At 41.5% G+C, this 14,394-nt stretch overlaps 1 protein-coding gene and 1 pseudogene across 5 annotated transcripts in view; both read right to left on the minus strand.

The window, feature by feature from the left end:
- The window catches only part of LOC101688019 (vasculin-like protein 1), a 59,690-nt gene that overhangs the window by 8,599 nt on the left and 36,697 nt on the right, over window positions 1-14,394 (minus strand). For all 5 annotated transcript variants that reach the window (XM_045064444.1, XM_045064445.1, XM_045064447.1 and 2 more), the window contains exons 7-10: window positions 13,019-13,212; window positions 3,560-3,700; window positions 2,568-2,726; window positions 1,741-1,865 (exon numbers count right to left, since the gene is read on the minus strand). In XM_045064444.1, coding sequence (XP_044920379.1) covers window positions 1,741-1,865; window positions 2,568-2,726; window positions 3,560-3,700; window positions 13,019-13,212 — 619 coding nt within the window. The remainder of the gene's footprint in view (window positions 1-1,740; window positions 1,866-2,567; window positions 2,727-3,559; window positions 3,701-13,018; window positions 13,213-14,394) is intronic.
- Window positions 6,045-7,713, minus strand: LOC101688314 (annotated as a pseudogene).

A 14,394-nucleotide genomic window follows, 5' to 3' on the forward strand; every position in this document is an offset into this window, starting at 1 on the left:
TGGGATTTTTCTTTTCTTCCCAGTGGATAAGTTTTTTTAAAAATTAAATTTATTTACACCAGAGAGAAAGAGAGTGTGTGCACACAGTAGGGAGACAGGAGGAGAGGGAGAGAATCCTCAAGCAGACTCCTTGCTGAGTGTGGAGCCTGACACAGCTCTACTCCAGGACCCCCACCCCTGCCATGTGGGATAAGCTTTAATTATGGCTCCTTAGGTATTTGAATTAAATGAGGGATCTCCACAGTTGCTCTTTATAGGGTATAAGAGCTGCAGAGAGGAGATAAAAGCAGCAGAAATTAAGGCTGCAGGAGAGCCAAAATGTAAAGGGCTCTTTCCGACAAAACAAGACGAAGAAATCTCTTTTTTTTTTTTTTTTTAAAGATTTATGCATTTGGGGCGCCTGGGTGGCTTAGTGGGTTAAGCCTCTGCCTTCGGCTTAAATCATAATCTCAGGGTCCTGGGATCAAGCCCCACATCGGGCTTTCTGTTCAGTGGAGAGGCAGAGCCTCTCTCTGCCTTCTTGTGATCTCTGTCTGTCAAATAAAAAAATAAATCTTAAAAAAAAAAAAAAAAAAAGATTTATTCATTTGACAGAGAGCAAGCACAAGCAAGGGGAATGGCAGGCAGAAGGGAAGGAAGAAGCAGACTCTCTGCTCAGCAGGGAGCCAGATGGGGGACTCCCAGGACCCTGCCATCATGACCTGAATTGAAGGCAGATGCTTAACCAAATGAGCCACCCAGGTGCTCCAAAATCTCGGTTTGGGGGCACCTCGGTGGCTTAGTCAGTTGAGTGGCCAACTCTTGATTTTAGCTCAGGTCATGATCTCAGGGTCATGTGATCGAGGCCTGCATGGGGTCCAACACTCAGTGGGTTGTCTGCTTGAGATTCTCTCTCCCTCCCTCTGGTCCTCCCCTCAACTCTCTCTCTCTCAAATAAATCTTAAAACAACTCACTTTTGTCTCTAGTAAGCCAATCAGCACATCTCTACATGTACCTAATTTCCCTTTCAACTTCATGGCACTGTGGTCTCTTTCATATTCGTGATCCTGCTGACTTCTAAAGTTCTTCAGGACAGGAACTTCCTTTCAGGAAGGTACTGCCACACATGGCAGGCCCCATCTGCCACCCAGGTGCCCAAACAGCTGGGAGCTCTGTGTTAAAGGCCCTCATTTAAAGAACAAGCTCCACCCACGGAGGGGGTCTCATGCCTTATTTTTAAATTTCTTAAAAGATTTTATTTAATTATTTGACAGAGAGAGAGAGACACAGCAAGAGCGGGAACACAAGCAGAGACAGTGGGAGAAGGAGAAGCAGGCTTCCTGCTGAGCAGGGAGCCAGAAGTGGGGCTTGATTGCAGGACTCTAGGATCACGACCTGAGCCGAAGGCAGATCCTTAACCACTGAACCACCCAGGTGACCCTCCCAAGGCCTTTTAAAGGGGTCTGATAAAGGCTCACTTGGGTTAGGAGGGTGGAAGGGCCAGTACAATAGTCCTAGGAAATAGGTTCCCCTCTATAAACTGAATCTGAAACTAAACTACGTGAAAGCCTTGCAGAGGAAAAGTTGTGAAAAAGCTAACCCGTAAAGGAATGCCCAGTAGGCAACAGGCAAGCTGAGGCATAAAGAGAGGACAGGTTATGGTGCCCAAGAACACTTCTCTCTGTAGGTCGACGTCTTAAGGATGTTCAAGCTCCTTACAGGCCATACACAGCATGCCCTGTGATCTGATCTTCACTTACCGATGCTCTGCTTCCAGAGAGTGTGAGAGGACCTCCCCTTCCTCCTCTGCAGGGAGAGTAAGACCATTCTGATGACAGCCTTCCTCTCCGTTTTCCTTTGGTTCAGGTGTGCTGTTGTCCTCCAACTGAAAGAAGGAAAGGACACACTTGGTTCAATGACCCTTTGTGGCAAGATACACAATCTGCAAGATTAAAGAGTCAGAACCGAGTGACGTGCTCTCCAGGGAACTTCAGCGCACAGGTAGTCCCCATTCAAAAATGAGGCCTTGCTCACCGTCCTAGGGCTTCTCAAGCACACCACCTCCTTAGGGAGCCTAACTTCAGGCTGTCAACAGTGGTAAGTGCTACTGGATACAGATTCGGTATCAGTGCTCTTGTCTTCTTCACAATTTGGACTCAAGAACTACTGGGCTCAGCTTTAGAAAGTTCCCCTTTCTAGAGTCCCTTGCAGCTAGGAGTTGCCACTTGACAGCTGGCCAATGTTGGGACTCCTGGAAATTACAGGGTGTGGCTTTTAAGAAAGCATTTTAAGGAGGGACATTTAAAAACTTTTTTTTTTTTAAGATTTTATTTGACACAGAGAGAAAGAGGAACAGTGAGAGGGAACACAAGTAGGGGGAGTGGGAGAGGGAGAAGCAGACTACTCACTAAGCAGGGATCCCGATGCAGGACATGATCCCAGAACCCTGGGATCATGACCTGAGCCAAGGGCAGATGCTTAATAACTGAGCCACCCAGGTGGCCCCAATTAAAGACTTTTTAAAAAAAAGTACATATGCAACACAGGAAAACCCTTATGTTGCCCCAAAAAAACCTTATGCTCTTACATCCTCCAGCTTGTCACAGTCTCTGCTCTCTGAGAAGTCTCCATTCCGGTCGTCCTTTAGAGTCTTCAGGAACTCACTCTTCCTGTCGGTAGTTCGGCGGGTGAGCTTGGTCAGGCGAGAGGAGCTGATCTCAATCGGAGGAGTAGTGCTGGAGGGACTCTGGGCAAATACCACAAATAGATTGCTCCTGACAGCAAACAGCAAGAACTGGGCCTCTCTGGGTCACTTCTACATGGTACTGATCTCTAGAATCTGGAAGCCTAATTATCACTCTTTTACCAAAAATAAACTCTCTTTTTCGTTTAAAAAACAGACTTTAGCTTTGCATTTTTTTTCCCCCTTAAAGGTTTTATTTATTTGAGAGAGACAGAGAGAGAACGAGCAGGAGGGAAGAGCAGAGGGAGAGGGAGAAGCAGGCTCCCTGCTGAGCAGGAAGCCCCATGTGGGGCTTGGTCCCAGGACCCTGGGAGCACAGCCTGAGCCCAAGGTGCATGTTTAACCATCTGAGCCACCCAGATGCCCACAGATTTGCAGGGCTCCTGCAGGAGACTCTATGGCTCCTATAGTAACTCTTTGATCTTTCATGCCAGTCTACCACAGAGCAATCACTCCACTCAGCTACGGCCCATCTTCAGAGGCAAATGGGAATCACCAGTAAAGAAAATGACTGAGCTGGGGCACCTGAGTGGCTCAGTGGGTTAAGCCACTGCCTTCGGCTCAGGTCATGATCTCAGGGTCCTGGGATCGAGTCCTGCATCGGGCTCTCTGCTCAGCGGGGAGCCTGCTTCCCCTTCTCTCTCTGCCTGCCTCTCTGCCTACTTGTGATCTCTATCAAATAAATAAATAAAATCTTAAAAAAAAAAATAAAAAAAGAAAGAAATGACTGAGCTAAACACAGCTACAAAGGAAATGCTTTACATGTCACACCATGTACCTTAGTAAATGGGAAATAACAATTTTAGAAAAGGCTGCTTGGCCTTATCTTCACTCACCTCTTTAGGAGAGCTTAAAACTGTGCCCCCAGCCAGTACTACTGGTTTGGTAACAGAGATCGGACTGGAAAAAGCAGACTCCCGGCTAGAGGAAAGGGATCCTGATTTGTGTTCCATTCTGTTAGCTTTCCATGCACTGGGCTACATGGGAACAAAGAACAAATCAGTCAGCACAAGTATGGACACCTCAGCCTGGAAGATCACATAAAGCAAAGAATAAAATGTCATGCAGTAACACGAATTCCTAGAGCTTACCCATTTTAACATGTCTGGGAGGTATGCAACCTCTTTCTGAGGTTAGGCACTTGAAGGAAAAAAGCAGACGGGAACCAGAAGTGTCATGGGATATTAACAGGAATTCTTAAAAAGAGAGCTCTAGTTCAGCTAAGTTTGGGAGATGCTGAGGTGAGTAAACTTCAATGAGTTTCTTTCCTATGCATTTATAGTATTTGTGAATGTGAACACATGTGAATTTAAGAGGTAGCATTTCCCAAACTTACTGGACCCTAAAATGCTCCCCTTTTATATTTGTTAACCACGGATGTAATCCTGATTTTTTAAAGAAAAAAGAAAAAAAAAAGGCTATTTTCCAAGAACGTCAATGACAGGAAGCTACTTCTAGGCCAGGGTGGGCAATATAAATGGCTAGACGATTCTGGTTTGGTCCCTTCTTTGCTTGGCTTTGTGTGGTCTAGGCCCATTCTGTCACTCTGGCCCTAATCCCAATTATGACTGGGCACTGTAGTATGACTGGAATGTTTTTTGTTTTTTTTTTTAAGATTTAATCTATTTATTTGAGATACAGAGAGAGTGAGAGAATGAGCACACGCAGCCGAAGTGGGAGGGGTAGAGGGAAAGGGAGAGAGAATCTCAAGCAGACTCTGTACTCAGCATGTACCCTGATTCAGGGCTCACTCCCATGACCCTGAGATCACAATGTGAGCAGAAACCAAGAGCTGGATGGTTAATCGACTGTGCCACCCAGGCATACCCCCCTCTCTGAGTCAATCACATTATCTGAGGAGAACAGGAAAGATAAAGCACATCAATGGAGTGAGGCTGAAGCAAGTGAAAAATGTCCATTTTTCCAGAATGAAACAATTAAAACTGAGAAACCGCCAAGAAAACAGAAGGATCTGAATGAAAAGAATTTTTTTTGTTGTATTAAAGAGGATACTATAAGCTTCAGGAAAGGAATTAATATAATTGGGGCTTACCAGATGATTGTCATACCATTTTCATTCTTAACCCAATCAGGTATAATTATTAGGTCAACTTTTTTTTTTTTTAAGATTTTATTTATTTATTTGACAGCAATCACAAGTAGGTAGAGGTAGGTAGGCAGAGGCTTTAACCCACTTAGCCACCCAAGTGCCCGTAGGTCAATTTTTTACAAAAAATGACACTAAGGTTAAGGAGGTTACATAATTTGTCTAAGGTTACTCAAGTAATATGTAGTATTGTTTTTTCTGTAGTGTCTCCAAAAAGAATATGCAAGCAGATAAGAGAGACAACAACCCAAATGGAATGGAGATTAATTTTTTTCTCGCACGGATGCAAGAAATCTAAAATGATGGCTGCTTATGTAAGGCTCATTATCAAAGATGATAATTCCCCTAGCTTCCCCAGAGTTGTAGATGATTATCAGATGCTTTGTCTTTCTTTAACACTGGCACCTCACGGCACTCCAAAACTTGCGTTTTTGCCATAGTGGTATGGAAAGTTTGTACCAGAGTGTTACATGCAATAGGATACCTACATTTCTGCCCAACTTTATTCCAATTCAATCTTAATTTTCAATAACTCAAACAACACTATGCTATATAGCTGGCTGCTCAACAGAGAAAACCTATGCCTCATGTCTTCTTTTATTAGAGGAATTTTATACATACAAATCCACCAAAGTGAACCACCTATCAACCACAGGTTTTTAAATGTCTTCTTCTTTCCTTCAAATTCCAAATCAATCCCAACTCCCTCCACCTCAAATGATCGTGCCTTCTCATACTGGACTAAGAAATCAGAAGTCACCGGATCCAAACTTTCCCTAAGTCTCTCCTTTTGCACTGCAAGTTCAATAGCTTCCTACCCCCTTTCCACCATTCTACATGTGTTCATTCTCTTTCCTTTCAGAATTATCAATGATTTCTTCCTTTCTTCCAATAAGTTCCTCCCCTTTATCTATAAACATGCTAAGCCACCTTATTGAAGCTAGGGAAAAAAACCCCAAACCTTTATTTTCTTTTACACTATCATCCTCTTATTGCCAAGTTTTTCTGCATAAGTCAGTATCTGCTGTCTTACACTTGCTCATTATTACTTACTATTCAATTCTCTGCAATACTCATCTCTATCCCTATTTTTAAAAAAAAAGATTTTATTTACTTGACAGACAGAGATCACAAGTAGGCAGAGAAGCAGAAAGAGAGAGGAGGAAGCACGCTCCCTGCTGAGCAGAAAGCCCGATTCGGGGCTCGATCCCAGGACCCTGGGATCATGACCTGAGCCGAAGGCAGAGGCTTTAACCCATTGAGCCACCCAGGCGCCCCATCATCTCTATCCCTATTTTAACAAAATAGCTCTTTCAATAAATAACCAAATATTTTGTTGTATTATATTCCAAAGCTAGCTATTTAAAAAAACAAAAAAACAATTTCTGGAGAATGAGAGATTGCTATTACCCATTCTCAGGGAAGTTCACCTTAAATTCGATGATTAGGTGACCCTTCTCATATGGTCTATGATAAACTGGCATGGCTTCGTTTAGCACACACTTGATATCTCCATGCTTGACAATTTGACCTGAATAAGAGGTGATGACAGCGGTTTGATTGTCAAGAGTAGATACTGGCTTTTGAAAGCCACACAGTGCTTCAACCAGCTGTATGTCCACACATGAAAAGGTCCTCTCCTCACCAAGTAAAAATAGCATGGTCCTTCTGATCTACTCCTGGTTCCAGTCCTGGTTCTTGGTCTCCTTCACCATGGAATGTATCTTCGGGCCATCTTTCATGTCTTTGTCAGTATTATCTTCTAGGATCTTCTCTCAAACGATCTTCCTTCCATTGCAGCTTTTATATCTTTAGGACTGATACATTCCCCATGGCCCTGGCACTCCACGCACACAGACTGCATTTGGTGAACCATTCCAGGTCCTATCTGAATTCTAATTTGCATTCCAGTACCTTAGCAATTGGGACATTCGACTGCTCCTTTCTTACCACCTCAGCCTTCACATTTATCGCAAATCATGTCCTTTTGCAGAGCTAGCTATCTTGCTGCACTGTTATATAATATATATCTTCTAAGGTTACTGAGAGCTGATGCAAATTTTTACTTTCCTTTCTCTAGGCATCCTTCCTCCTCCTCCAAAAAAAAAAAAAAAAAAATCAAAGAGGTCTATGGGGGACCCCAACCACCACCAGCTTCACCTTCTTTGACTGCCTGTTTACCTCCTTTGTCATGTAATTCCCTTTTCTTTGGATCAGAGACTACTTTGTAAGCTTGAGAAATCTGTTTAAACATCTCTCCTTCATTTGGATTGTTATCAGGGTGGTACTTCAAGGCCAGTTTCCTCTAAGGCTTTTTTAATCGGTCCTGGGTGGCACTGGGTTTGACCCCCAAAACATCATAGTAAGTGGTTTCTTTTATCATTTTCTACAGATGGTGAGAGGGCGAAGGCCAGTGTGGGGGAGCACCACTCCTCCCATCCCCCACTGCTTGTGCTCTCTCACTCTCACTGCTTTCTCTCAAATTAATAAATCTTGAAAGAAAAAAAATCTTGAAAGAAAAAAAGAAAAACCTCCATGACTGGACTGTCTTAACTAATACTCCCCCCTGCAACCAGTTCCCAACTACCAGCCATATTTAAGCATTTGTCTTTTCAGAAACATGGCACATTTTATCTTTCTTTCTTTTTTAGGTAACACGGGTTCCTCTACTGGAAAACCCCAACTACTTGCTCCCTAATGAACTCCGACTGTTTTTTTTTTGTTTTGTTTCGTTTTTAAAGTAATCCCTATGCCATGTGGCTCGAACTCACGACCCCAAAATCAAGAGTCACATGCACCGTGGACTGAGTCAGTCAGGTACCCTGTACTCTTACAGTTTTTATTATTTATTTATTTATTTTAAGATTTTAAAATTTACTTAGTTGAGAGAGAGGGAGGGAGAACATATGTGGAGAAAGGGCAGAGGGCAAGAGAGAAACAGATTCCCCAAAGAGCAGGGAGCCTGACACGGGAATCGATTCCAGGACCGAGACCATGACTGGAGCCAAAGGCAGATGCTCATCTAACTGAGTTGCCCCTATTGTTTTTAAACTATTTACGGACTACTTAGGATGTGCAATATTATATTCCAAGTGTTTTTTTTTTTTTTTAAAGATTTTATTTATTTATTTGACAGACAGAGATCACAAGCAGGCAGAGAGGCAGGCAGAGAGAGAGAGAAAGAGAGAGAGGGAAGTAGGCTTCCTGCGGAGCAGAGAGCCCGATGCGGGGCTCGATCCCAGGACCCTGAGATCATGACCCGAGCCAAAGGCAGCAGCCTAAACCACTGAGCCACCCAGGTGCCCCTCCAAGTGCTTTTGAAACTTTTAATTTTATTCTTTTACCACAATATGTAACTGATATAATTAGCTCCAGTTTATTTTTAAGGAAACAAGTTTAGCAAAAATCAAGTAACTTGCTGAAAATCACAGCCTTAAAGAGTGGCATGAAGTCTGACTCTAAAACCTGAATTCTCAACTTCCTCCCTCCTTTTTAGTCCTTCAAGATGGGAGGCAATTTGAAGCACCCAAAAGAGCCCCAGACTGAGGTCAGACAAGCCTGGTTTAAGAGTCCTGACTCCATCACTTCACTAGCTATGGAACCTTATATTACATAATTTTCTGCATCTTAGGATTAGAGGAGTAAATGTTATAGAAATGTTATACATGTAAAAGGATACAAATAAATGGCCATTCTTTCCTTTTCCACTTCAAAACCCAGTTCAAATATGACCTTATCTATGAAGGGTCTGAGGACCCTCTCCAGGCAGAGAACATTTATTTTTTGTATCTGTCTCTTTACTAGATAACAAACTCTTTAAGATTATTTTATGCCTCTAGTGACACAGTTTTTAGTACACAGATACTCAATGTGCAGTAACCACTGAATGCCTAGAGAAAATGACTGGATAAATCCATGTCTGCTTCCCAGTCATCTCACCTCTTCCCTCCTCTAATACCTCGCATTTCACATACCCAGAACCTCTCATCAACTTTTCCTGAAAACTGATCTATCTCTCTTAACTCCAATGAATGGCTCCGTAGTTATCCTGGTTTTCCAGAGAAGAATGCACAGTGTCCTATTTCCTTCCTACTGTGTGCCACCTCCCATCTCTGCCCACTTTCATCACCCCTGTTCAGGCTTTATGACCTTCTGCAAGGACATTAATAGCCTTTAGCTTAGTTTTCTGATTTTCATTCTATCCTTGACTTATGATAGTCCTATACAACAGTGCGAAACTAATCTTAAGCTCTGTGTCCTTACTTTTGTCCTTGCCATTTTTTCACACTCAAAAGCTTTCTTAAGTGTTAGAGGATATGATATTGTTTTAACTCATTTTTATACTCTCTATAGTTTAACAGAAGGCTTGCAGACATTTCAAATAAAGTAACACTTATAAAACCTCTTAAGGAATGGAACAAAGTGTGCTGATAATAATGGCCATAATTTGTTAGCACTTAATATATGATAGTTTTAAATACCTAACAAAACCTCATTTACATCTCACAAAAAACTTAAAAGATAGGTACTACTACCCCATTTTATAGATGATAAAACTGAGACTTGAAACTTAAGAAACTTGCCCATGGTCATATCACAAAGAAGGCACAAAGTGGACTCTATCTACTCCAAAGCCCTGATGTTAATTTCCACGCTATACTGTTTCCTACATAGTAGTTGCTCTCTTGACTTAAATTACATTCTTTCCCTTCTACATCAGACAAACAAGTATCTTCAACGCTTTCAAAGAGAATTCCACTTGCCAATCAGTTTTATTTCTACTCATTTCTTCCTAGACCATGATTCTTCTTTTAATTTTATTTTTTTAAAAATATTTTTTATTTATTTACTTGACAGACAGGCAGAAAGGCAGGCAGAGAGGCAGGCAGAAAGAGAGGGAGAAACAGACTCCCTGCCAAGCAGAGTCAGATGCGGGGCTTGATCCCAGGACCCTGAGATGATGACCTAAGCCAAAGGCAGAGGCTTTAACACACTGAGCCACCCAGGTGCCCCTGATTCTTTTTTTTTTTTTTAAATAAAGATTTTATTTATTTGACAGAGAGAGAGAGTGAGAGCAGGAACACAAGCAGGGCAAGTGGGTGAGGGGAGAAGCAGGCTTCCTGCGGAGCAGGGAGATGCATGTGGGGCTCGATCCCAGGACTCGGGGATAATGACCTGAGCCGAAGGCAGACGCCTAATGACCGAGCCATCCAGGTACCCCAGACCATGATTCTTTAATGACCTCTTTCAAGTATATTCCAAGGGCTTTTTCCTACAGATTTTTTTCATCCTTTCACTTAACTTTACCACCACCTATATTCTATTTCCTTTTATTATCAAGTCTCAAAGTTGCCACTACCTCTACTTCTACCCACATTAATTCCAGAGGCCCTGAAATCTTACACTACTCTCCTAAACCTCAACTCAAAGGTGACCTAAACCTTTCCAATTGCTAAGGTCAAAACCCCTTTTTCTTTTTTCCCTCAACTTGTCAGCAGCAATTGTCAAGTGTTGACAACCCCAGTTTCTAACTTAAAAAGTCATCTTACCAGATTTTTGTGACAGTATTTTTTTTCATGTCTGAATTATAGTTTCTTAATCTTACTGACCATATCGTTATTTTCCTAATATTTATAAATTATTAAATACTCCTCTAAGTTTTAATTTCTCATTCTTTACTCTTCTACTCTTTTTCCTTAGAGATGTTATCTACCCTGAAAGCTTCATTCATTACCACTAGGATAAGGACCCCTAGTCTGGTTATCTTCCTAGAGCTCCCAGGAGTATTTATAATCATTTGCTATCCCTCAACTATTGCAGTGTCTTCTGGTTTCAGAACTTGTATTTAACCACTACTCCTCTTATGATGTGCAAAACTCTCTAGACCTTTTTCTGCCTATCCAAATCTGGCCCATCCTTCAAAGATCAGTTCAAATGACAAGTTTTCAGCAGAATTGTCCTTGATGGTCATAATCTGAACTGATCTTGCTCCTATGAATTTAACACTAGTGTTTAATTTATTTAGTTATTCCAAGTCTGTTTATTTTTTTAAGATTTTATTTATTTATTTAACAGACAGAGATCACAAGAAGGCAGAGAGGCAAGCAGAGATAGAGGAGGAAGCGGGCTCCCTGCGGAGCAGAGAGCCCGACGTGGGGCTTGATCCCAGGACCCTGGGATCATGACCTGAGCCGAAGGCAGAGGCCCTAACCCACTGAGCCACCCAGGCGCCCCTCCAAGTCTGTTAAAATGTTATCAGCATCTGTTACTATTTTATTTCATACGTATCACATAACCGTTCATACTGTTTTATCTTATTATCCCAATTAGACTTTCAGCTCCTGGATAGTCACAAGCCAGTGTTGGTACTTCTCTGTATTGCTCAGAATCACCAAACACAGTGCTTACACACAAAGGAAAATGAATAAATGCTTACTGGTTTTCCTCTCAATAATGAAGTCAATTCTAATTACTTCTGTATAGTGGCTAGAATTCATTAAAGCAATTATTATGTGCTTCTGTGAGGAAATAAAGTGATGTGATTAAGTGTTATAGATATTGTGATAAAAGACAGAGTGCTATTCAATCAGAGATATAAAGATTAATGAGATCTTTACATATGTGTGATAGAAAAGGATTCCCAGGGGCACCTGGGTGGCCCAGTGGGTTGAGCCTCTGCCTTTGGCTCAGGTCATGGTCTCGGGGTCCTGGGATCAAGCCCTGCATTGGGCTCTCTGCTCGGCATGGAGCCTGCTTCACTCCCTCTCTCTGCCTGCTTGTGATCTCTCTGTCAAATAAATAAATAAAATCTTAAAAAAAAAAAGTATTCCCACAGCAGATGACATCAATTTGAAGGATGAATAATTTTCCAGGTAAGAGAAAGAAAGGGTAGTGAAATATAAAAGATGGATTAGGCTTAGGCTATAAAGAATTATACATGCCACTGCTAAGGAGTTCGGACACTGTATTATAAGACTGGGGTTGGTAAGGAACACCCATGGGCCAGAGGCCTGTTTCTTTATGGCCCATGAGCTATTAATATAATTTTTACACTTTTCAGGCATTGTAAAACAAACAAGAAACAGAAAGAAAGAAGGAAAAGAGAAGAAAGGTAAATGTATCAAAGACTGCATGTCACAGGTGACCAGCAAAGCCTAAATTATTTATTATCTGACTCTTTAGAGAAGTTTACCAAACCCGGGGTGCCTGGGTGGCTCAGTGGGTTAAAGCCTCTGCCTTCGGCTCAGGTCACGATCCCAGAATCCTGGGATCAAGCCCCGCATTGGGCTCTCTGCTCCGTGGGGAGCCTGCTTCCTCCCGTCTCTCTCTCTCTCTGCCTGCCTCTCTGCCTACCTGTGATCTCTGTCTGTTGAATAAATAGATAAAATCTTAAAAAAAATAAAAAAATAAAAAAAATAAAGAAGAAGAAGAAGACGTTGTTTACCAAACCCTGCTATATAGATGGTTTGGGACTGTCGAAGTGACTGAGGAAAGGATGTCATATATTCAAACTGTTTTAGGATGATCATTCCGACAGTTTTGTGCAAGATGAATACAGAGAGATGAGAAAACAGATGGGTGCACTACAATAGTACGTGGGAGGTGACAAGGGCATAGGACATCATAGAGGGAATAAGTGACAGGGAATTTTAATTGCTTGGTACACGAGAATGAGTGATGAGGAGAAGTAGGAAAGAAATATTCAGCCAAGTGATCAGATGGATGTTGATGCTATTAAACAGCAAATCAGAAGGTTTATGAGATGAGCGAATAGTATGAGAAGCCTACTAAAAATCCAGTTAGAGGGGCGCCTGGGTGGCTCAGTGGGTTAAAGTCTCTGCCTTCAGCTCAGGTCGTGATCCTGGGGTCCTGAGATCCTGGGATCGAGCCCCGCATCCAGCTCTCTGCTCAGCAGGGAGCCTGCTTCCTCCTCTCTCTCTGCCTGCCTCTCTGCCTACTTGTGATCTCTGCCTGTCAAATGTCAAATAAATAAATAAAATTTAAAAAAAAAAAAATCCAGTTTGAAGAAGTAGAGTTTGGAGACAGAGTAAAATACTATACATTTATTAGGTACTGAATGAATATCCGATGAATGATTCAATGGGAAAAAATAAATTTACTAATTTTTTCCCTGATTTATTCCCAGACCTCTGCTATATAGGGTTCCTACACTGATTCCAAATCATACCTTGGAAGGAGGTGGTGCAGGCTTAGGAACCAGGTTCTTATAGACACTTGGAACCATGGTTGATGATTTGTTCCCATTTGCATGGTGAGATCCTGGTGAGGTGAATGCAGCAGAGAAGGCAGCAGAAGGATCTTCTTTGGAAACTTTTTTGATGACTAGCATTTTGGAGGGTTGCTTGGCACTAGGTGGGTTTTCTGTGAAATACAATATTGAAGAGACAAAAGAATGTCAAATAATGGTTAAGCACAGTATAGATGAAATCCTCACTTTCAACAAAGAACTGCTGAAACTGAGGGACAAACATTTCCTGGTTTGCACTTAACAGATATTCTCAAAAATGACACTACTTGGGGATTACAGGAAAAAGGCAGCATATGAAGCTAAATTCATAAATCAACATAACAACCAAAGGTGTTAGTAGTCCTTCAGGGGCATAACTTGTCTTGTGTGATCACTCAGGCACACACCAAACAAGAATATATCCAAGTGGGGCAGTTCCTGTCAGCATAGGAATGGAGAGAAATGCCAAAATTGGGGGAAAGGAGGCTACCCTGGGATCTTCTGATGAGGCGAAGTGGAGCAAACCTTTACGCTATTAACAAAGGGGAAACGGCACAATAAGCACCTTTAATCCTATAATTCAAGATCCAAAACCAGTATTCAGATATACTAAAGCCATCCCAATAAGATGCCTAACTACTAAACAGGTCTAAATAGGTCTAAGGTAGGGATGAGGAGAGTCTCATTTGTAAATGCCAACGATTCCAAAACTACAGATCAGGTTTGGTATGAAATACACTGATTTGTCTCTTCATTTTTTATAAGCCTAGTTATTCTCAACATTTACACATAATCGTATGTATCTGTTTTCACCTTGCTCTCTACAACAAGCCACATTCATTAAGCCAAACCTACCCCTCAATCTCCTTAAACAAACAAAAAAAACCCCTCAACAACTGGAACCTAACTGAACAAAACCGTCTATAGAATGTGGTATTACACAGCCTTTTCAGACAAGACTTTAGAAGACTATCTACTAATATGAAAGAATGCTTAGAAAATACCACTATATTTGCCTGCCAAATATTTAGGAAACAATTATAACACAAAAAATTCACTTTAGTTGTTATAAATGAATTAGCAATGTTAATTAAACATTACTTCTCATAAGCTTTAGATAATTCTCCCTCTGCTTAAAATCTGTTTTCAAATTTAGGGCTTTACAGGCTCTCAATCATCTGTATCATGACACTTAAGACCATTACATTTCAATGTTATTTTGGGTGGGCACAGTAAGAGATAACAAGTGTTAGTTACCATGTGCAAATGGATGAGATGAGAAAAAAAGAGAAAGAAACAAACAAAAAAGAGATAAA

The sequence above is a fragment of the Mustela putorius genome, unplaced genomic scaffold (genome assembly GCF_011764305.1).
Source record: "Mustela putorius furo isolate JIRA1106 unplaced genomic scaffold, ASM1176430v1.1 tig00003853_pilon_pilon_pilon, whole genome shotgun sequence".
Taxonomy (NCBI): Eukaryota; Metazoa; Chordata; class Mammalia; order Carnivora; family Mustelidae; genus Mustela; species Mustela putorius.